The sequence below is a fragment of the Dreissena polymorpha genome, chromosome 13 (assembly GCF_020536995.1).
Source record: "Dreissena polymorpha isolate Duluth1 chromosome 13, UMN_Dpol_1.0, whole genome shotgun sequence".
NCBI classification, from domain to species: domain Eukaryota; kingdom Metazoa; phylum Mollusca; class Bivalvia; order Myida; family Dreissenidae; genus Dreissena; species Dreissena polymorpha.
The window spans coordinates 44734177-44758831 of NC_068367.1; the positions used below are offsets into that span (position 1 = coordinate 44734177).

The 24655-nt window shown below is 35.2% G+C and overlaps 1 protein-coding gene across 1 annotated transcript in view; it reads left to right on the forward strand.

The window, feature by feature from the left end:
* Positions 1 to 24223, forward strand: part of LOC127855203 (ATP-dependent translocase ABCB1-like) — a 42881-nt gene extending 18658 nt beyond the window's left edge. The window contains exons 12-26 of the mRNA XM_052390620.1: positions 3676 to 3879; positions 4890 to 5060; positions 6131 to 6292; positions 6707 to 6725; positions 10254 to 10537; positions 11631 to 11735; positions 12966 to 13043; positions 13514 to 13597; positions 15228 to 15431; positions 15668 to 15909; positions 16593 to 16755; positions 17469 to 17660; positions 18749 to 18955; positions 19779 to 19925; positions 20963 to 24223. Coding sequence (XP_052246580.1) covers positions 3676 to 3879; positions 4890 to 5060; positions 6131 to 6292; positions 6707 to 6725; positions 10254 to 10537; positions 11631 to 11735; positions 12966 to 13043; positions 13514 to 13597; positions 15228 to 15431; positions 15668 to 15909; positions 16593 to 16755; positions 17469 to 17660; positions 18749 to 18955; positions 19779 to 19925; positions 20963 to 21163 — 2463 coding nt within the window. The 3' untranslated portion in view covers positions 21164 to 24223. The remainder of the gene's footprint in view (positions 1 to 3675; positions 3880 to 4889; positions 5061 to 6130; positions 6293 to 6706; positions 6726 to 10253; positions 10538 to 11630; positions 11736 to 12965; positions 13044 to 13513; positions 13598 to 15227; positions 15432 to 15667; positions 15910 to 16592; positions 16756 to 17468; positions 17661 to 18748; positions 18956 to 19778; positions 19926 to 20962) is intronic.
* Positions 24224 to 24655: the final 432 nt, after the last annotated feature.

The window sequence follows — 24655 nt, forward strand, 5'->3', positions numbered from 1 at the left end:
ACACCTTGCTCTTCCCTCTGTTGATGGTTAGGCCCAGTCTAGCCGAGCTGTTCGCTTCCATGTTTGTCTTTTCCTGCATCTGTTGGTGGGTGTTGGAGAGAAGAGCCAGATCATCGACAAAGTCGAGATCTTCCAAATGTTTCCAGAGAGTCCACTGTATTCAATGCGCTTCTGCCCCGTCGATGTCTTCATTACCCAGTCTATGACCAGCAGGAACAGGAAAGGTGTGAGTAAGCAGCCTTGCTTCACTCCGATTCTAACTTTAAAGGGGTCCGTAAGCGGTCTGCCATGCACGATTCTGCAGGTCATCCCTTCATAAGACTTCCTGATGATGTTGGTGATCTTTCCTTGCAATCCGTTGTGTATCAGAAGTCTCCAGAGAGACTCCCGGTCAACGCTGTTGAACGCCTTTTCATAGTCAATGAAGTTGACATACAACGGCGAATTCCACACCAGGGATTGTTCCAGAATGATGCGCATGGTTGCAATCTGCAACCATGCACATTCTCTCCTTTTGAAAGCCTGCTTGTTTGTCACGGAGATGCGGGTCTACTGTGTCTTTCATTTGGTTCAGCAGGATGCGATTTTACACCTTTCCTAGGATGAACAACAGTGTGATTCCTCGGTAGTTTGAGCAGGAACTGAGGTCGCCTTTCTTGGGAAGCTTGATGCGGTAACCCTCTTTCCACTTTGCTGGATTTTCTTCTTATTCCCCAGAGGCGTATTTAGGTGGGGGGCTAAGGGGCTAAAGCCCCCCCCCCCCAGCTGGCTGGCTAGACACGATTTTTAATAAAAATGAGCCCCTAACAGTTTCAATCTACTTGTGTATTTACTGTCATATGTCCCTAATTAAGCCATAAACAGCTGTCGATTTATGTGATTAGCCCCCAGGCATGTGTACAGACGATCTAACCTTCGTCAGCTAAAGTGCCCGCTTCATTGACTGTAAGTAATAAACTGTGCTATTTGATTGGCTGAAGAAGATACATTCAACTAATGAAATTCATCCATACATTTAGCTATAGGTAAATGTTTACAAATGGCTGCCGCATGAGACTTGTGAAAAAACAATATTTCAAGTTGTAGCAATTAAAGAGTTTAGACGAACGCAATGGACAATCATAATTATTTTTTCGTTAATTTCTTTGATGAATTTAATTGGTATTAGCTCTTTAGAGTGATAATCCTTTTAAGTAACAAGTTATTGCCAGTAAAATTCAACTGCACAATTTATTAATGGCAATTGTTTGTTTGTTTTTTTTTTAACAAATCGGGCTAACTGCTTTGATGTTCATCCATAGTTTTTGAAATTAAAAAAGACTCAAAAATGAAGAATACTTTGCTATATGAAACTAAATCATTTTCTGAAAGCGTGACAACATCGAGGCAGCAACACCCGAATTAAACTACACAAGAAACCTAACCTTTGTTGACACTTTGTGAATGAAATGGACACCCAATTCAGTTATTTGCAGACTAAGGCAAGCCATGGGATTGAAGTTTATACCTAAACAAATGTGCTCCTCTCCTGTCAGTGCTAGTGACCTTGAATGGTTCAATGATGATCCATTCCCCTCAGTCCCTGCCTGCCGAGTTGCACTTTATATGGCAGGCAGGTGGAAAGGTGTACCCAGCCCACCTATTACCCTTCAGGGCTCTGCGGCAAATTGTGATTCCCAGCTGTACCCCATCATTTACACTGTTTTGTCCATATCATGTGTGCTCCCTGTCACATCATGCGAGTGTGAAAGGAGTATCAGTGCCCAAGGACTTGTTAAGACAAAACTAAGATCATCAATGGGTCAGGACAGGTTGTCCGCTGTGTGCCTGCTTTCCATTCATAGGGACATATTGGACACAAACATTTTAATGTTGTACCTAAGTTGACCTAGTAGGATATCCAACAAGGTTAAATAGGAGGTCCACCAATCTAACTCTGTTAAAAAAGTTATGGATAAAGATAATGTCTCCCACCACTTTAGTGGTTTGAGAGACATTTGATTTACCCCTGTGTGTCTGTCTGTCCGTGTGTCTGTCACACTTGATGTGTGAACTCAAGTTCTTATTTGTTTTACATGCACTTTTATCATGCAAAATGCTGATTAGATAGCAGGAAATCGTATCATTTCAAGGTGCCATTTCAAAAAAAGTTTGACGACGGAAGGGCACACCTCTCCCGCACCCTCCCCTGTTGAGCCCCCCCCCCCTCTGAAAATTTTCTGGATACGCCTCTGTAATCCCATATCTTGCTGAAGAGCGGGTGTAATAGCTCCACACTGGTCTCCACTTCAGCCTTAAGCGCTTCTGCAGGTATTCTGTCAGGTCCTGCAGATTTGCCGTTCTTTAATTGCTTGATGGCGCTGCTGATCTATTCCTTTGTGGGAGTGCAACACTTGATTGGCAGATCGCTTATAGCCGGCGGAATTTCCGGTGGATTTGCCGGAGCTGGCCTGTTATGTAGCTCCTGAAAGTGCTCAATACACTTCTTCTTCTGCCCTTCGTCATCTTTTATTACTCCTCCATATTTGTTCCTTACTGGCCTTTCTGGCTTGGCAAACTTTCCTGCTTATATCTTGGTGATGGAGTACAGATCTTAAGTTCTGTTCTGATAGGCTGCCTCTTCCGCCTCTGTTGCAAGCGTCTCTAGATATATCCGCTTGTCTGCTCTTACCCTTTGCTTGACGCTTCTATTTGCTTCGGTGTACTCTTTTTGTGTTTTCACTTTTGCGGCTCTTGTTGTGCTGTTGTTGTGCTTGCTTTCTTTTCTCGTCTTTCTGCAACTTTCTGAAGCGTCTTTGCTGATATCCACTCCTTTTGTGTGTAAGACCTAGAGCCCAGTACTTCTTGGCATGTTGAAGTCACTGCTTCTTTTACGTTCTGCCACTTTTGCTGTATGGTCTCTTCTTCAAGCTGCTCCTCTAGGACCTGGAACTTTTTGAAGAGAGTGACTTTGAACTCTTCTTGCTTCCATGTGTCTTTCAGTGTAGCAGTGTTGTAACGTTGGCCCTTGTCCAACTCTTCTTCAGCGTCAGTTTCAATCGGGCGACAAGGAGATGATGGTCCGAAGCCACGTCTGCTCCACGCTTGACACGTACATCCTGAAGAGAGCGACGAAACTTCCTTGCGATGAACAGGTATTTAATCTGGTTCTCCGTTGACAGGTCTGGTAACACCCATGTTAACTTCTGTATCCTACTGTGATAGAAAACACTTCCTTGGATGACCAGGTTACTTTTGGCGCACAGGTCGGGGAATCTCTCCCCGTTGTTGTTCATCTCGCTTAACCCTTGCTTCCCCATAATCTCCTCATATCCTCGGTTGTCACTGCGGATTATTGCGCTGAAGTCACCCATTAGAATGATGAGGTTTCTCTTTTGTCTGTCTGGTATGATGGTTGACAGTCTATTATAAAAGTTGTCCTTCTCATCCTCTTTACTGTCGTTCGTCGGGGCGTAGTACTGAATAATGTCAATGTTAATCTTCTTCTTCCCAGAATGAGGCTCATATTTAAATTGTTGACCATTGTGTTCACACGTAGGTTCTCATTGACGGAGTGGATCTAATTAGACCAACAAGCGTTGTGTATAAATCGTTCAGCATTTCAAACATGTAATTGATACTCTCACAAGTGACGCAAAAAAATATCTATATTTCTAACCAACTTTTAACCCGTAGATTCTCATTGACGGAGTGAATCTCAAGGACATCAATCTGAAGTGGTGGCGGGAAAATATTGGCATCGTGAGCCAGGAACCAGTGCTGTTTGGAACAACGATAGAGGAAAACATCCGCTATGGGCACCTGGACGTTACCAAAGAAGATATAGAACAGGCGGCCAAGATGGCCAATGCACATGACTTCATCATGGATTTGCCACAGGTGAGATTTGAATTAAATGCACATGATGTCGTCATGTATTTTTCTCAGGTAAGATTTAAATTATATACACATGACTTTATCATGGATTTGCCATAGGTGAGATTTGAATTGAATGCTAATGATGTCGTCATTGATTTGCCACAGGTAAGATTTAATTTCGATGCACATTATGTCGTCATTGATTTGCCACAGGTGAGATTTGAATTGAATGCACATGATGTTGTCATGTATTTGCCTCACGTAAGATTTGAATGATTGAGTATTGTTGTATTTTTATGATCTATTTGTGCTCAGAGTTATTACCTGAATTTAACTAAATTGACCATTTTGAAGGCTGTGTGCTTTTTGAAACATTTAAACCTCTTTTGCATGTGTGGTACCATGTAATAAAAAAAATATTGATATTTATCTATAAATAACATCATCAAATTTCTGCGCCAATGTCATAATTTAAATGTATTTTATTTAAATTGTATAATGATAAATTTCTACTTAGATTTAATTGGATCAAGTGAAAAAAGAATCCATTTTTTACTGTTTTATTATGCTTGAATGGCACAAGTGTATGTTCGGAACAAAGGTTATAATAAGAGCAGAAGATAATTGATTAATCAACAAGTTTTGGTCGATAACGGGTTGCACATGGAATGCAATAATTGACAGCTCTGGATGTCTTAAAGGCATAAACAAGATAAACATTTTTCTCAAAGTTCGGAATTATGAATAAATTCAGATAGTAATCATTTGCTGATAAAATTAAATGATTTAAACTGATCTTTATGTAAAATATCGATCACCATCGAATTAAGAGACCATGGGTATAAATTGTAAATCTCAAAGGCAGTGATCTAGAAACAAGACTAAGACTAATCTATTTTGGCCACGCTCTGGGAAAACAGGGCTTAATGGACTGCACAGGCTAATCTGGGACGATGCTTAACGCACATGCATTTAGGCCCCATTTTCACAGAGGGCTGCTGACATATTCTAACATGTTTCATTCACCACAGAAATATGAGACGCTGGTTGGTGAGCGGGGTGCCCAGCTGAGCGGTGGACAGAAGCAGCGTATTGCCATCGCCCGAGCCCTTGTGCGCAATCCCAAGATCCTCCTGCTGGACGAGGCCACGTCAGCACTAGACACAGAGAGCGAGGGGATTGTACAGGATGCTCTTGAAAAGGTAAGCTTGGGGCGATTTTTGGATTTTTCCCTTTTTTAAAGGCTTTTTTTGATATTGGTACTTGTACTGGTTAGTTTTATTGCAACATGTAAACACAAACTTACCAATCTTGTTTTATCAATATGAGCCTTGCTCTGGGATAACGGGTCTTAATGCAAGTGTGTAAAGTGTCATCCCTGATCATCGTGGACGTCACTTTACGCTTTTATAGTATTTTTCATTAAAAGCAAGTCTATTCTAAGCAAAAATTTAGTTTAGGTAGGTGTAAAGTATCATCCCTGATTTTGGCAAAATTAATCTCAAACAAAACTGTAAAATTCATATTATAAATGTATTTTTGTTATATTTTATGTGAACCTTTTGTATCATTAGCAATTTCCAATTACACTTTTATAAAAGCCAATTGTGATTGTTGTCATTTTAACTTCTTTTGATGTTGTATTTATGCACATCTTTACAAGTTTCCATTCTAGGTGGGGATCTTTAAATTTTCAATCAAACATCAAATTTTGTGGAAAAATCAATTTAAATGATACAATTATTAATACATTCAACAAGTCAAACTTTATACAGCTTATGGTTTAAAGACACAGTTTATTCCAAGACTTATGCCTTCTTACAAATTTGCATAAAATTTTATAAGTTTATAATAGTATCTTAAAGTGTTTGACATTTAATCATTCTGCTGCACTGAGTTAATGTAAGTGAAAAGATTGTGATTGATCTAAGAAAATATTGCAAATACAAAAGAGAGCCAAAATCATCAAAAACATAATTTTATCGACATATATATATAAATATGAGCTGCACACTGAACAAAACGGGCTTCATGCCTGTGCGTTAATTGTCGTCCAATGATTAATCAGGGTTGACACTTTCTGATATTTGTAGATTTTTTTGTTTAACGGAAGTCCCTTCTTTGCGAAAAAACGTGTTTTGACGGAATGTGTTATCCCTGATTAGCCTGTTTGGACTGTACTGGCTAATATGCTATGACAATCTATGCACATTTAATCAGCCCGATATTCCCAGAGCAAGTCTCATGTATTTCTTATAATATCACATTTCAGGCTAGTCATGGGAGGACCACCATTGTTATAGCTCACCGCCTTTCCACCATCAAGACAGCTGACATGATCGCTGGCTTCAAAGATGGCGTCGTGGCGGAACAGGGCACCCACACTGAACTGATGAGCAAACATGGCATCTACCAACAACTAGTCACTCTTCAGGTAGGAGGTTGTCATGATCACTTAGATATGCTTTTTCACACATTTGTAGTGCCTCCGAAAATTAAATTTTATTAAAGACCTTTCTTACTAGATGCAAGTTGTAAAGGCTTCATTTCCAACCCTTTGATACTGATGAGTACTGGTTTTTGTTAAATGCCATGGTGTCATTATTCCATGAAAATTCTCCAGTTCATCTCTTACAATTGAAAAAAAATAGCATGAAATAAAAAGGAAAAATGTTGGTTTTCTGCAGATTATCGGTATCAATTTGTATTCTCTTGTAATCACAGAAAATAATATGTTTCACTTGTGTCTGTGCAACTCTTGAAAATATGAATTTACCTTATAACTCATTCAAGATGTATTATTAACCAAAAAAATATCCTCCATTTAATTATATTTTCTTGTTTGCAGAGTATGAAAAGTGCTGATGGTATGTACAACATATTGGCTTTGTTCAAAAGTTATAATAGTCAGAAACGTATATTTTTTGTATACTGCATTGGCTTTATCTATTGATAATATATGATCAAACTTAACACCGACAAAACCGAGGTCATAGAATTTTCAAGTCAAAACAACGCCAAGTACGTAGATGGGTTAACTATTAAAGTAGGGGACTCGACAATTAAACCATTGCAATACGTTCGGAATCTCGGTACTTGGTTTGATTCAAGAATGAAAATGGAACACCATATTAATGCTATAAGTAGATCATGTTTCGGTCAGATTAGGCAAATAGGTCACATCAGGCAATATCTTACACCAAATGCCACAAAATCCTTGGTCAATTCACTTGTCACGTCTCGGCTAGACTATTGCAATGCACTGCTGTATGGAACACAAACATCAGCTATCAAGAAACTACAAAATGTTCAAAACACTGCGGCGCGTGTTATCACAAGAACATCCCGCTATAGTCTAATAACACCGATCCTAAAAGAATTACACTGGCTCCCAGTAGAAAAAAGAATTCACTTCAAAATACTTACCAATGCGTTCATAGCCTTAAATGGACAATCGCCTGTATATCTGAAAAACCTACTTGAAGTCTACGAACCAAGGCGAAACTTAAGATCAAATCGAAACGAAGCGACTTCATTAGTGATTCCAACGAAGATTAAATCCGTATCATACGGGAAGCGAAGTTTCATGTACGCTGCTCCCAAACTCTGGAACTCACTTCCATCAAACATTCGAGGTTCTTTAACACTGAATTCATTCAAAAAGGCACTGAAAACTCACCTCTTCCCCCAATCTTATGCAATATAAGCAGTGGTTTGTTCAATTCATCATATAAAATCTCAATCATCATGAACTTGAATTAACCCTTTTAAAGGAAGCATAATTATTCCTTTGAGGGTTTGTGGACTCGTGGTAATGGTATCCTGACGTTACCCTTGTCTCAATCAGCATGAATTTGAATTTACCCTTTTAAAGGAAGCATAATTATTCCTTTGGGGGTTTGTGGACTCGTGGTAATGGTATCCTTACGTTACTCTTGTCTCTGTCTCTGTTTTGTCTCTGGTTTGTCTTGCCGATCTTTCAAATCTATGGTTACTGTGCATGTTTTTTTTTGTTTTACGTAGTACTTATTGTGTAAGTTTTAGATTTTATTGTTTCATTAATTGTCTTATAGCTATACACATAGGGTAGTTTTATAGTGTCTTGTTGATCTTTCTAATCTAGGGTTACTGTGCATGTTTTTACGTAGTAATTATAGTATAATAGAGTAGTTTAATAGTATAATTAAGTAGTTTTGATCGATTCTTTTTGAAACAGTGTTGCAAAATGTATTCGGATCTGCGATACGTCAAATGTTCTTATGTAAAGCGCCTTTGAACGTGCACTCTTGCATGAAAAGGGCGCTATATAAATCCGGTGTGTAAGTACCTGTTATCGAACAGCACCTATTATCGGACGCTTTGTTTTGGTTCTGTATGCACATGCGCAAAAGTGCGCATGACGTCACATTGATAAACAAATGGTCGCACATGAAGTCCATGACCTACTTGCCTACTTAGCTTGAAACAAATGCGCCAAAAACAGGTTTAAGGGATGCATTTATTGTTATTAACACCGTTTTATGTTTTTTTGATATTACTTTTTGAATGCATTTATCAAAACGTGCATTTACACACCAAAAAGCATATTTCCGTTTGCAATTTTGATTGCAGCAGACGCAGATTTTTTCGCCGAGTCCGGGTCACGTGATAGTCATGTGACTTTGTATATACTGGAGTAGTATTTATGAAGTGTCGGTTAATAGGTCATATTTACATCGGCCGCCATTTTGTTTTGTCTGCTAGAGGTGACAATAACCAGGGAATCATTGTTATAAATTCTTGAAGGAAGTTTGCTGGAAAACTTTACAGATTAATCATTCAATGATTGAACTGTTAGTCATTTGTTAAAACAAAATGTTTTTGTTATTTTAAGTGTTTCAGTTTTAAGGAAATTTAACGTAATTTCTTAGGTGTTCGATAACTGGTTCGTCCACCATAATAATAATAATAATAATAATAATAATAATAATAATAATAATAATAATAATAATAATAATATATCTACAGACTTGTAGATTGTAATGTTGAAATATTATGTACATATCATGCTTTCATTCATCATTATGTTCAAGACACATGACCCATGGTTTTGATTTATATCATCATAATTCAGACAAAGACCAAAGGTTGCATTTGTATTGGTATGAAACCTTAATTGTAATTTGTTTGTTTATATTTATTTATGCGGCTTGGATGATTATCAGTTGTCGAAGGTAAATCTTAAGTTGTGTTGTTCTTGTCTACCTGTTGTTGATTCAAATTGAAAGGAAATGCAGCTGAACTGTATTATGTGAGCCACTATTCCATTATTGTAGAAAATGTTTATCACGTGTGCCACTATTCCATTATTGTAGAAAATGTTTATCATGTGTGTCACTACTCCAATATTGTAGAACATGTTTATCATTTGTGCCACTATTCCATTATTGTAGAAATTTTTTATCATGTGTGCCACTATTCCATTATTGTTGAAAATGTTTATCATGTGTGCCACTATTCCATTATTGTAGAAAATGTTTATCATGTGTACCACTATTCCATTATTGTAGAATTTGTATATCATATGTGCAACTATTCCATTATTGTAGAATATGTATCTTATGTGTGCCACTATTCCATTATTGTAGAATATGTATAGTATGTGTGCAACTATTATGTCATTGTAGAATATGTATACGATGTGTGCCTCTATTCCATTATTGTAGAATATGTATATCATGTGTGCCACTATTACATTATTGAAGAATATGTATACGATGTGTGCCACTATTATATTATGGTAAACATGTTTATCATGTGTGGCACTGTTCCATCATTTTTTTAACTCGATCATTATCATAGTGAGCTTCTTCTTTATCATAATCATTTCCAAACTTGGTTATCAGGCATGAGCCTTGTCTCTTTTATATCTTCAACCTTTGCTGATTCCCTGTGGATATTATTCATGGAGAGGTAGGTATTTTTCATATGCCATCTTGCTTCACTATTTTCACCATTTTCAGAACAAAAAAGTACTGTTAATCTTATAAGTACTTAGTAGAAGCAAACATTCAACAAAATATAAATTAATCAGTAACATCATCATTCAAAGATAAATTGAAGATGTTTTCTTCACAATTAAATCTGTTATAATTTAAAAAGGGACAAGTTATGGTTGTCAAATACAAAAGAGGATATTCTCCTGAAAATGAAAAAAAAAGTTTATTCACAAATATAATGCGAGTAAAAAGGTGATAATCCTAGCGATGATTAATTGGAAGAAATGTCGTGTGATGGAACTGACAATGAAAACTTACTATGTAATTTAAAAAAAAGATGACCTTTGTGTTTTTTTTAAATATTTAAATAGCCATTACATGAGTAATTTAGTTATACAAGTGTGATGCTTTTTACAGATGATGACATTGAAAATTTCAACAGAGATGACACAAAACGACCGTCGTTAAACCATCAGAAGAGCACAATAGACATGACTCCGAAAAAGCATTCCCACGATAAAAAGGAGGAAAACAAAGAACAGAAAAAGAGAGTTAAAGAAGAAGAGGTTGACGCCTCTCTTAGACGTATTCTTAAACTGAACAAATCAGAGGCACCATTCATTGTCATGGGATGCTTTGCCAGCTTGGTTAATGGCGGAGCTATGCCCGCCTTTGCTGTGATCTTTTCAGAGATTCTCGGGGTGAGTTACTTTTCCGAGTTCAAATTTTCAAAGATTGTTCATGTATTGTTTTATTTTCAATACATACAAATGCTGACCACCTGCTCATACTTGCCATTTATCATCGTATTTAGCCTATTAGGTTTCACCCATGTGTGATGCAAAGAGATAATTTGTTGGTTGTCTTAGAAAATGTAACAGATTCAAAATATGCAAAAATAAGAAAATGTGTTGTGATGATATTACAGGTAGAAAAAAAATCGTTTAAGCAGTTAAGTATACATGCCCTGTTAATTAACTGCCAGTAATAAAATCGTATGTCCATTGATTTGTCCATTCCTTTAAAGAATGTTTTCCTCTGTAACTGTTTTATAACTGGGAAGATTTTAAAAGACCATTGCATATTTACCGGTATTTCCAATAACCAGACAATATATTAAATAAACCTCCCATACTTCTCGGTAAATGATCAAGGTCACAACTGCAGGTCAAAGGTCATGAATTGGTGTTTCCACTCTGTAACCTTGATTTTCATATGACTTGGAAATACTATTCCACATGACCAGACAATTCGTCCTCTACAACTCTTATATATGCTTCTTCCTAAAAGATCAAGGTCACAATGCAAGGTCAAAATTAAAGGTCAAAGGTAATGAATTGTTATTCCTGCTCCATAACTAATCAATGCAGGATAGGATTTTAATATTACTCTTTATAATTATTTCCTATGATCAGATGATTTGTCATTTATAACTCAAATGCTCCTCCTCAATAGGAAAGGTCATGATTTTTTGTTTGTTTTGTAACTATATCTGCTGATGAAAAACAATGAGTGCATGGATCCTTGTTCAATATTAATATATTGTATCCCTCACAAACATATACTTATTGGCATATGTAATATCATCTTTTATTAAAGCAAATGAAGCTTTAGAGAATAGTTCCAATGGTGTTGGCTAGACATTTTGTGTAGTCAGACAATGCAAAAGCAAAAGTTTTAGTAAATGTCAGTCAGATCTATACCGGCACAAATTAATGTAAGTAAGATACCAGTATATTAGAAAAAAATTGATTTTGATAATAGTGGTGTAAATCAAAACGTATTTGATATCAGGTGTTCGCAATCCTAGATGAGGGAGAACAGGAGAAGAAAATTATTCAGTACGTTCTGATGTTTGTTGGCGTTGGAGTGATCAGTCTTATAGCCTATTTTGTACAGGTAATTGTATACTTCACTGTCTTATTGTTGAATTTTTCTTTGTTGTGACCTTTTGACGAATTAAGAACAAACCATTTGATTTGATATTTATCGTTTATGTACATTTTATGCAGTCTTGCTAGTCCGAATGCCATCTGTTTAGACAAGACAGGGGAAGTGAAATCTTGAACGTGTTTTGCTTAACTTGTATTATTTGGAAAAAATAGGATTGAATGTACAGTGATTTCAGACTAACTTCTGCCTGTATTTCACTAGTTTCTACACACTCTATGACAATCTGGTCATCTCATGTTAATTAATAGATGATAGTTTGATTTTCCCATCCCTGGCATGATTTTAGAAAAACATAATCAATAAAAAAGCTGTTATTAACATTTATTTGTTTATTGTGATGCAAATGGGGTTACGCGGGGATATTTGGACAACTGTCCGTCTTTCTGTCTATGACGTGGTGTGCTTATGCAATTTGTTTTGTCATCTGAAAAAATCTTTTTCTCAACTTAGAATTTATGTGAAATGATTATTGTTACTATAGGCTGTATAAGAAAAAATATACATCTCTGAAACTACAACATCCAGATGTTTCATATGTTGTATGTAACAATGTTAATTGGCCCTATACTAAGTTTCATAAGGTCTGACCATGGAGACAAAACTTGCCACACATAGGGGGTCAAATACATTTTATAGACTCATGTAGCAAAAAACCTAAACACTCCTTTCCTTTCTAAACAAAAATGCCCAAAGGTTTAATAATATTTTTATGTAACATTGTCTTACAGTTCTCTACAGAGTTTGTTCTAACAATGCCCCTTGGGTCAAAACTGGTACACCCAAGAGTCAAATGTTTTATTGTTATAACTTGCTTCATATTATAATATGCGGCATTTAGGGGATACAAGTCAATATTGTGACAAGTTCTAGTTTAAAACTTAGTTACATTGTCATTTAATTTATCTGGACCCTTCTTCACTGAGCTCCTTTGGGAGAACTTGAGGAAGCAACTCAACTTTTACTCATTACATTGTATTTAATTTATAGTTTTTTTCTTAATCTTTCTTTTACATTTATATTAGATTTTGTCTATATTTTTTTAATGTTGTAATATGAAATTACAAATCAGTGAATTTAATTTCTCATAGAAAAGAAATCTAAAATTGTTTACTTTAGTGTAACTGTGATTCGCTTTGAAGCTTTGTTAATGCCAGTTGTGGCCTATTTTATTTTTAGGGATACATGTTTGGTCGTTCCGGAGAGTATTTGACATTGAGGCTTCGATCAATGAGCTTTAAAGCCATGCTAAGACAGGTAAATTGTACGTTGTTTTATCTGTTTTTGAAACAAAAGTATGATACCTAAAGAGTAGGATTCAATTTGTGTGTGGAAAAAATTAAGGAAAACGAGCCAAGTATATTGTATGGTTGGTGCATTATATGAAAGCTTTCTTGTTTGTGCCGGCTTCTACATCAAAAGGGGAATATGAATTAGAATGCACAATAAGAATGGATGAACCAGTCTTACCAGAAAAGTGTATTATGGTCAAATCAATACAGTTAAATGACTCAAACTTTGTTTCATAAGGTGAACAAATCACACAAACTTATAAACTGGTAAAAAATGCACTGAGAGATTTTGACCAGTGCTAGCTTGCACAGATAACAGTAAAAGGTAGTTTTGTAACATTCAGTTCGCAATTCAGTCTTGGTTGGCATAATTGCCAAATTGGATGAGTACAGAAACTATTGTGTACATTGCCTGGCCGCGTTTACTGTTGACAGGAAATCGCCTTCTTTGATGACCATAACAACAACGTGGGAGCCTTGACAACCAGGCTGGCAACAGACGCTTCTCAAGTACAAGGGGTTAGTATCTAACTTTTATATTAAAGGGGCCTTTTCACAGATTTTGGCACGTATTTATGTGTGTTATTAAATGATTTATATTGATAAATGTTTACATTGGATATAAAAAGCTTTGGTAAAAAAAGAAGAAAATTAAAGAAAAAAAAGTAACCCTCAACTGGGCTCGAACCACTGACCCCTGAAGTAAAAGTCTAGCGCTTAGACCACTCGGCTATGTGCTCATACTATGAATGATGTATTTTATACTTTATATAAGCAATCCTCGCAGTATCACAAAATATAACAACAACAACAACAGAAATCTCCAAATTATTCAATTGTTTCGCGTTGCAACGTTTTATAATTTTCAGGTTTTTAAATCGTCAAAAGATTAATATAATTGATATTTAAGAGCATGATAAATTTTTAGTATTACTGTTTCCTCGCAAATATCATAACTAAAATTTGCGAATCTGAAACATTTTTTTAAATATTGTCAAGTTACCAAAACGTGAAAAGGCCCCTTTAAGAAATTATCAATATTCTAATGATTCAGGATGATCTTTCCATAGACAACAAACAAATCTTAAAACGTATAACTCACTGAACAATAAAGTTCTGAAATTGAGGGCAGCACAACAAATATTTTTTCATTTTCATTGCCAATGTTTGTCATATGATGTTAGAACCAAAGTAATTGTCACATTTTCATTAATTTAATACAAACGTTGGCTTATCATACGAATTATTTTTGGCGACGTGCATGCAATATTTATTACCTTAAAAATAATACCCCACTTTAATGTGAGTGAAGAAAGCCAAAAATTAATTCTACATTCTTAAGCAAGTATTTAAGTTTCATACACGCAAAGGGAGTAAGAGGGAAAAAGAAAATCAGTTAAGTTCTTAAAATCACAAACAAGATTCAGATGCCCTAATGCACGGTTCCTTTTGTCATACACAATATAGAACTAAGTCATAAATATAAAAGCATGGGCTGTTGTTCTAAATATGGGATATATTTCCAAACTATAAAAATTAGCACTCAGCTGACAGCATGTAAAATGTTATTGTTTTTAATTTCCAGGCAAGGAGAATAAAAACGCAAGTTGGTTGAGTAATGGGAATCATTAAAATTGTAGGAACAAAACTATTTAGGAAAGTATAGGTTTTTTAAAACATTAGATTTCTTATAACAATATAGAAAAATAGGCCTTGGTTGACAGTCTGTAAAGTACTTTATCGTTGTAAATTTGAATGGTGCTTGCATTTAACTTGGCTTGGTTGAGTTATGAAAGTACATGCAAAGCATAATAAATTATGAAGCATAGATATATAACAATGTTGATTTTTAAATATGGGAATTTGCTTCAAAATATATAAAGAAAGGAATTACCCACAACAAATGTTGTTAGTTTGTAACTTTTAACATATAAAAATACAGTACAAATGTTGCCTGTAAATACGTTATTGTTGTGAGTCTACAAACAAACTATAAAAATGGAAATTACGGACACAAATGTTTCCTTTTTCTTCCTGCTAACAATTCAAAATCGGATCAACATATTAATATGTTTGTGTTTATTTTTTGAAGATAAAAAATAATGCAAATAAAAATACCCGTTTACATGTGATTGTATACGATTTTCAGGCTGCAGGCATCAAACTTGGGTCAGCCCTCATGGCCTTTTGCAGTGTGGTGACTGGGATCGTGATCGGATTTGTGTACAGCTGGAAAATTACGCTGCTTACTATTGCCTTCCTGCCGTTTGTCGTGATTGGAGGAGCGCTGGAAATGAAGATGACGCAGGGGGCTGCGGGCAAAAACAAAGAGGCTCTTGAGTCAGCTGGAAAGGTCTGTAGTGCAACCTTCCTTCTGGGAAACTGGGGTTAATGCATGTCTGTAAAGTGTTTTCCCAGATTAGCCTGCGCACGTTGCACAAGATAATCAAGGACAACACTTATCACTTAAAGTGGATTTTGTGATAAATAAATATTGCTTTTTATACAACAAAAAAGAAAATATTTATGTTTTAATAATGCAATGATATACTTTCTGATAATCAAAGGATCAATTGATTGTTATTTCAGATCGCTATAGAATCCATTGAGAACATCCGCACAGTTGCTTCTCTCACAAGAGAAGACATGTTCCAGAAAAAATTCAGCCACGAGCTTCAAATACCATACAACCTTGCGCTGAAGAAAGCACATGTGATTGGAATCACGTTTTCCCTGTCACAGGCTGTAATGTTCTTTGCGCACGCTGCTACCTTCTGGTTGGGCGCATACTTGATCAAGCAGTCCGAAGTGGATTATGTGGATGTCTTCAAGTAAGCTTGCTATGGGTTACATTTCTTTTTCAAAGATTAACCCTTTCCCAGCAAAGTTAAAATGGCTATGTGCAAACAGCATAAAACCAGAACAGCCTGCGAGTAACTGGCATACTGTTCAGGTTTTATGCTGTTTTGATACTCATCAGTATCTTAGGATTGGAAATGAAGCCCTAAAAACTTGAATCTAGTATGAAAGGTCTTTAATTAAATTTTACTTTCTCAGGGACTACAAATGCGTGAAAATACGTTTCTAAGTGGTAAAGTGTTAAACTAGGGTGTGGTGAGGTCACATATTAAAGAAACTTTATATTTAATTTCTTTGCTGATACACAATTTGACAGCAAAGTTGGGCAAATTTGCATGTGCCTGTTCATGCTTTGTAAATGTATAAGATACGAACAAAGATATGGGCAATTTTACACAAACAAGTTTTATTTTGGGGTATAAACATAATTATAAGTGATCCACTTGTATTTGATATGCTCATGATTGTTATACTAATTATTGTTATACTTATGAGTGTTATACTTATGAGTGTAATACTTATTATTGTTCGACTTATCATTTAAACAACCCAAAAAGGGTAGTAAAAGAAATTACAAAGTATATTCCCAGCTATTTCCCTGACTGGAATTTGATTTTCTGACATTTATTTCAAATAATCTGAATGTTTTCTACAGGGCATTCTCTGCGATAGTATTTGGAGGAATGGCTGTGGGCAATGCGAGTGCGTTTGCCCCTGATGCTGCCAAAGCGGAACAATCCGCCAAGGAAATCTTCAAACTGATTGACAAAAAACCAGACATCGACAACGAATCTGAAAATGGCAAAAAACTAGATACCGTAATACATTATGATTTCTTATTAGTATATATATATATATATATCAAATATCATAAGTTTCTTAAGTTTCTATTTGATGCATTCCTGTGGTTTGATGGGAAATATGTATAGTTTAAACATGGGAATTCAATGGTTTAAACAGTGGAATGTAATAGTTTAAAGTATTGATAACTTTTACTGTTTAGCTTTGAAAATCACTTTGTTATATTGATGTAATGACGTTATTCCTGGGATCCTGGGAAACCCTTCATTAGAACCCTTTTAAAATGTACACAATTGAATAAGAAAAGCATAAAAAATTGTTGAATGCGATAAAGTTACTTGTAATTTTTTAAATAAATATTTTCACACGTAGCTACGCTACATCTCCATTTACTTTGATATAACATGTTATGAAATCACAAATTTCATCTATTGATTCATAAAGAATTGTGTTTTGCTTTTGCTTTTACAAAAGCTTCAATCCTATAAAGAAAGCACTTAAATATCTTTTGCATATATGTAAATCTCAAGTAAGTTACAATTATTCAGATTCCAAACAATCAAAAGCAAAAAAGTAGTAGAAAGCATGCAACAATTCTGGCTTTTGAATAAGGTACACAATATACCTGTTCAAAATATTTCTTGACGTTGAAGGCATTTGCACCATTAAAACATAATACACATTTTTTTCATGTAAATTTTAATGTGTTCAAAATCTGATCAATTTTCAGTTCACAGCCGATATCAGCTTCTCGAATATCACATTCCGCTACCCCACCCGCCCCGACACCACTATACTGAAGGGGCTCGACCTTAAGGTTCCACAAGGTCAGACCGTGGCTCTTGTTGGCAGCTCTGGTTGCGGGAAATCTACCACTGTACAGCTCACAGAGAGGTTTTATGACCCTGCAGACGGAATTGTGGTATGCTGGACAATGTGCCATTATTTTGCTTTATATAATATATGGTTTGTATTATTATTTGCAAGTTTTTCCACTATTGGTCTGTTTCCTTATGTCAGGGACTATATAGGTACCGCTGATGTGGCTAGAGTTAGACACACTTTTAATGTATAAAAACAAAAATTATTTTGATTAAGGTATTCATGCACTTCACTACTAACACAAAGATTTTTATGGCAATTAAAAAGGACTTTAAAAATGATATTGAAGATAAAATGTCTTACTTTCTTACAATGGAAGTATACTTCCTTGAAATAAGGAATGGAATATTAATTATCCTAATTGAATACCTGCATCAATTATTCCTGTATAAGAATCTCAGAGCAACAATTTGTAATCCTCTTTTACTATGCAGCTGCTTATTTAATTGAATTTTTTATCTTATCTGCAATCAAATCTGTAAGTGATTTTTTTCGTATCTTCAAAACATCTATACTTGACATTGTTATTTCTCTTTGATTCCTTTTTAAATTTCTTTTGGTGTTACTACATTGAAAACAATAATCTGCTAATAGAGTTTTCTATTACCATTTTCTCTAAACATTTTCTTGTATTTATCCTCTGCTTAGTCTGTGTGTACTTAAAATATGTATTAGTATTTTCAAGTATTTTCTGCGGGATAATTTTTCTTTAAATGTAAGTACACATGTACTCCACTTTCGTAAGGAAAATGATATCATGGGTATCCCTGGTTATCATTCCTAAATACAAAATGTGATTGTTCACAGATAAAGGTAGCTAAGCTATTTCCATCAAATCGATGAATCCATAAGCATTAATCGTTTGCAAAAGTTATTATCTTCAAATGTGATTGAAGTTGTATTTCAAAGTAATGATTGTTTTAAAAGGCATGATTGTTTTAAATGCAGTGGTTGTTTTAGCAACCAGTGATTGATTCAAACTATAGATTTTCAATTGATTGTTTTCACTAGCAGTGATTGTTTTCACAAGTGATGCTTGTTTTCACATCAATTGATTGTTTTCACAAGTGATGATTGTTTGAACATCAATCGATTGTTTTCACAAGCGATGATTTCCTTTTTTTCCAGAGCCTGGATGGACACAATTTAAAGGACCTCAACCTCCAGTGGCTGCGCTCTCAGATCGGCATCGTATCCCAGGAGCCTGTGCTGTTCGACAGAACCATCGCAGAAAACATCGCCTATGGCGACAACTCAAGGGAGGTAAACATGGACGAGATCATAGCTGCAGCGCGCAAGGCTAACATACACAACTTCATTGCGTCATTGCCTGATGTAAGTACACAACGGTATATATTGGTGCATGTGTTTTTACAATGGACAATAAGATAGATAAAAAAAAGTTGTGTATACCAGTATATATTGCTACATTATGGTCGCAAGGGTCAGTTAGACAGATAAAAAGCTGTGTATACCATTATATATTGCAACATTAGGTTAACAAGGGACAATTAGACAAATAAAAAGCTGTGTATGCCAGTATATATTGCCCCATTAGGATTACAAGGGACATTTAGATAGATAAAAAGCTTGCACAATTAAACAGATAAAAAAGCTGAGTATACAAGTAAATATTTCCACATTAGGGTCACAATGGACAATTAGATAGATAAAAAAGCTGTGTATACCAGTATATATTGTCACATTAGGATAACACGGGACTATCAGACATATAAAAAAGCTGTATATTGCAATTCTGACCATCAAATTGTCTTTGTTGCACACTAAATAATATGTGTTATCAATAATGTTTGCTGTATACAATCAAATTTTGTCAAGTGATATATCAAATAAAAATGTGTTTAACAAATAACAATTAATTTGCAACAGGCCATTTTCAGCACAGGATCATGGACCAATCAAATTCACAACTAATGTGTGAGCCTTTGGTCAGCGTTATTAAGCATCATTTTCTATATGCTAGGTAAAATTCCAATGAATAAAGCCCTACATACAAGGTAGCACTAATTTGTTGCACACCTGCCAGATTTAATTTCCCTAATTTCCAAACCGATGCACTGTCACAACTTCAGCATGTTAAAACACTCGTTTCTTACAGTAAGATTGTCAATTTGGTTTTGCATCTACATTTCATAAGGGTTACAATACCAGCACAGGAGAAAAGGGGGCCCAGCTAAGTGGAGGTCAGAAACAACGGGTTGCAATTGCACGCGCTCTGGTGCGGAATCCAAAAGTTTTACTTCTCGATGAGGCAACTTCTGCCTTGGATACAGAGAGTGAAAAGGTTCTGTGTATATGTGAAAAATACCGTGTTAAGCAAAACAAATATATTTGATGAACATCAAGAAAAGAAATACAATTTCAACAATTAACAACAAGCTGTTGATACAATATGTTTCTTTCTATACATATTTAAACCCAAGAATATAAAAGAAGCATTCAACAATTTTAATGTCTCTTTAAATATTATTTTGTGGTGGCCTAGTGTACATGATGTATGCCTGGCAATCATGAGATATCGAGTTCAATCCAAACTCTGGGAGCATTTGTTAGATTTTCTTTAAGACTTGATCACCACTCTGAGATCTTCTCGTAGATACTAAGTACTGGTTCTACCCAGGTAACGGACTCAAAAGTATCTCAATAAGCCTTAGGCTTTTTATAAAATCAAACTTATTTTAAAAGGCTTTAAATTGAATATTTAATCCCTTTCTATGACATATACATTGAAAAATATTTATTTATTTTGCCATGGCATGGTGGATATGGTGTCCGCCTAGCCATCGGATATTCATGGGTTGCAATTGCGTAGTGGATATGGTGTCCGCCTAGCCACCGGAATTCGTGGGTTGCCATGGTGTAGTGGATATGGTGTCCGCTAAGCCACCGGGTAGTAATGGGTTGCCATGGTGTAGTGGATATGATGTCTGCCTAGCCACCGGGAAGTCATGGGTTCGATCTTGGGAGTACTCTTGTGATCTCCCCCAAAAACACTAAGAACTGGTTCTACCCAGAAAATGGACTCGAGTGTTTTAATAAGCCTTAGGCTTTTGATGCAATCAAGCTTAAATAAATAGGTTTAACACTTTCCCACTCAGCAGCAAAGTAAACATGGCTATTTGCAAACAACATAAAACCAGCACAGCCTGCGAGTAACTCGCAGTTTGTTCAGGTTTTACGCTGTTTGCAGCTGATCAATATCGTAGGGTTGGAAATGAAGCCATAAAAACTTGAATATAGTAAGAAAGGGAAAGGGACTACAAATGCGTGAAACTACGTATCTAAGTGGTAAAGGGTTAAACTAACATATTTCTCATGCAGATTGTTCAAGAAGCGCTGGACAACGCCCGCGAAGGCCGCACCTGCATCACAATCGCTCATCGGTTATCGACCATACAGAATGCGGACAAGATCTGCGTGATACGGCACGGTGTTGTCACAGAACAAGGTCGCCATGGTGAACTGATGCAGAAGCAGGGCTTCTATAACAAGCTTAACATGGCACAGGCTCGCAAGAAATGAGCTATTAAGAAAACTAAGTGTATAACTGTCATGTCATACGAATTGCCTTGCATGTTAAATTGCAGTTGAAATTATTTATATTTGTTTTACGTTGGAGAGTGTATTAGGTGTGTAGTACATCAATGAATGAAAAGATGGCAACCACTTTCTCAAATTGCGTCATTTTGTTTTGTTTCATGGTCAACAATTGGCCTAAAATGAAATTGTCTTTTTAGAAATAGAGTCTAAGTTGGAGAGTGAATCATCCCTCCCCCCCCCCACCACACACACAACAAAAATGGAGATGACAACCAATTGTGTTTTATATTTACAATTGGCCTATCATGTTATATAAATTTAATATCTTTATTCTTTGTTGAAGACTCAATTTCGGGTGTAGTGAAAGTGAAAGTTGTGTCAAAAAGTTGGCATATAGGTGCAAATACCGTAATTTCTCTGTTTTGGACACTTAAAAATAATTAGTTTTGTTCGTGTACAAAAAAATAGATAAGGAAAATATTCAAACATTACAGGTGTCCGAAAATTTAGAGACACAAATTAAATGTCAGAAAAGATTAATTATATTGAAATAAAAGCAATAATTCAATGTACAATAGTGTTTCTACTTTGAAATAAATACGACTTCATAGCTTTCTATCTCTTGTCTAAAATGATACTGAACACAAAAGTAAAATCATGAAACATACAGATTCCTTAATAGAAAGATATCATTTAAAATGCTGTTGGGTCAAGCGATTGTTTTCTACCGGTATACATGGTTATTTACCCAATTACGCAATGTTTATGGTCTATTGCTCTCAGGCATGCATCTCCCAGGTTTTATGACCTTAATCCGTTCGTAAAAATCCATGATCGAAGTGTAACAAGATATGCGAATACAGTGCCTTAATCTGGTAAAATAGCGTTTTAAATTATACTGTCCCAAAATTTAGCGACATAAATGATAAACAAAAACGCGCATGTCAGAAAATTAAGAGTCAAGAAAAATAATTATTTTGGCCAAAAAAGGGGGTGTCTGAAAACTAAGTGTCCGAAAACTTAGAGTTATAACGGTACTATGTTTTCTGTCCTTTTTTAACTTTTATTTATACAAATAATGTAACCACGGATGACCTTTTTCCAGTTACAAGAAAAGTATCTACGGTTTTCGGTATGTTTATAAGAAAACACTAGAAAATCCTGTTACATATTGATTATTTTGCTGTTTTCAAGTCTAGTAAATTTAATTTACATCACTTCAGTGTTGGGAGTGAAGGTTCTACTTTTATTTTACGTACATTTGTTTTTATGCCCCAAAAGGGAGGCTTATAGTAATCACATCATCCGTCCTTCTGTCCTTCATTCTCCTGATTCTTTTGCAAAGCACAATTTTGGTAAGTATTGAAGGGATTCGAACAAAACTTCATATAAGTATAGAAGGCATTAAGAAGAAGTAAAGATTACAAGAACAGTAATTATTTCTTCAGTACTTACAGAGTTATTGCCTTTAAGTCAATTTTCTTGTTGCCAGCATGAATCTCTTAGAATTGAAGATATTTTAATAAAACATGGTACATTGATAGAGAATATTTAGAGGAAGTGCAGAGTACAAAAAAAACAACTCTCTCATCAGTATTTTCGGAGTTATTGCCCTTTACTAAATGTATGTAAAGTCATTCCTTTTCTTCTTGCGCAAAGAATTACTCAGGAAGTATTGAAGTGATTCAAATGAAACTTCATAATTTATAATGATATAGTTCATTTATTTAAGTGCAGAGTTCAAGAACCATAACTCAGGTTGTACAGATTTATTGCCATCTAGTCCATTTTCTTGTGCAGAGTGTAACTCCCTGTGCATTGGAGGTATTTAAATAAAAATGTGTACATTGATAGAAGACTATGGGACGAAATGGAGATTACAAGTTCCAAAACTCTTCTATCAGTCTTTTTGGAGTTATCCGTTTTTGCTTTTTTTTGTATTGTCCATTTCTTATGTGCAGTATAACTCTGAAAGTATTGAAGGTATTCAAATGAACCATATATAATATGTTTTGTTGAGAAAATGCAAAAGTTAAGGACTTTCTGCAGTATATACAGAGTTATTGCCATACGTTTCATTTTTTCAGGTCCCAAGCAACATTTAAATATTGAAAGGAATAAAATAAAACTCCATACATTGCAGGTTAAAGTACCATTACCTTTCTTTCAATTTTTGAAGACATATTGCCCTTAGTTAATTTTCTTGTGCACTTGGAGTTGTTTCCCTTGATACATTTTTGTGCAGAGCACAATTACAGTGTCATTTTTTGTGCAAATCAAAACTCAAAGAGGCTCTAAGGTATTCAAACAAAACTTCATACAAGGACTGACATGAAGTGCGCGCAAATGAACAGGAACTCTGTCTTTAATACTTGTTTTTTTATGGTGTTTGTCATTGCTCTTTGTTTTTTCATATGCAAACCATGACTTCTAGTTTGAAATTGATTGTAAAGAAATGTTATACTTGATAGAGATTAAGTTTTCTGTTTTAAACAGATAAATAAATCTTGCAGTTGTTTGCCTACTTTGGTGGTCAAGTTAATAATACTTTATTATAGGGCATCCAACACTTACATAGGCAGCACGTGTTACTTTTATGTTCAGACATTTTCTTACACCTAGGGTGTCATATTAAAATCTCATAAGAACTATTGTATTATTAATCTTGATTGTATTACGTGCAACTGTTTGTATTATTAAATTATAAAGGTAGCAAAATTAAATTTAGAAAAGATAAACACAACTAGTCACTGCTCGGTTACTTCCTTTCAATAGTTTAGAAACTCTATTGTGTACCTTTTTTTAAATATATACTATCTTTTTCTTGACCATGTATTATCTTTAATATCATCTAACTATAGGCAGATGAATATAACAACTAGTACTTGCATAAAATATCATTAAAAGATTGATAAAATATCATTAAAAGATTGTACTACCTTCTTCTGTGTGGATTGATTGTACACTTTCGACTCCTCATAACTTTTAAAGAATTCACTGTTGTTGTTTTTGTACATGTTATAATTAAATTATTGATTTTAATGTTGTTATAGTCATAAATGATCATAATTAATTCAAAACTTAGTAGCCCCGCTGCTTTAGATTGGTTTCTTATGTTTGCTATTTTGTTTCTGTCTGATAATATGAAGAGTCAGTTTCCACGAGAGAACTCATGATAGTTTTTAATAGAATGATCATTAGAAAGTTCCAGTGGTTATTGAACCTTGGATCTCTCTGGCACACGGTGGGCACCATATCCACTAAATGCAGATCAACCTATCAATACAGGTTTGTTAGAAAAATAATGTCATAACTCCTCAAGAAGGCAAGAAAGATCACACTAATCGCATCACCGCCCCAATTTCTCAATAATTGTTAAGTAATGCATGCCTCGCTTAAGTCGCTTATAACATTGACTCTTCCATCAGAAAGGTTTATAGTTATGATTGCGACGTCCATGCCGAGACAAATGTT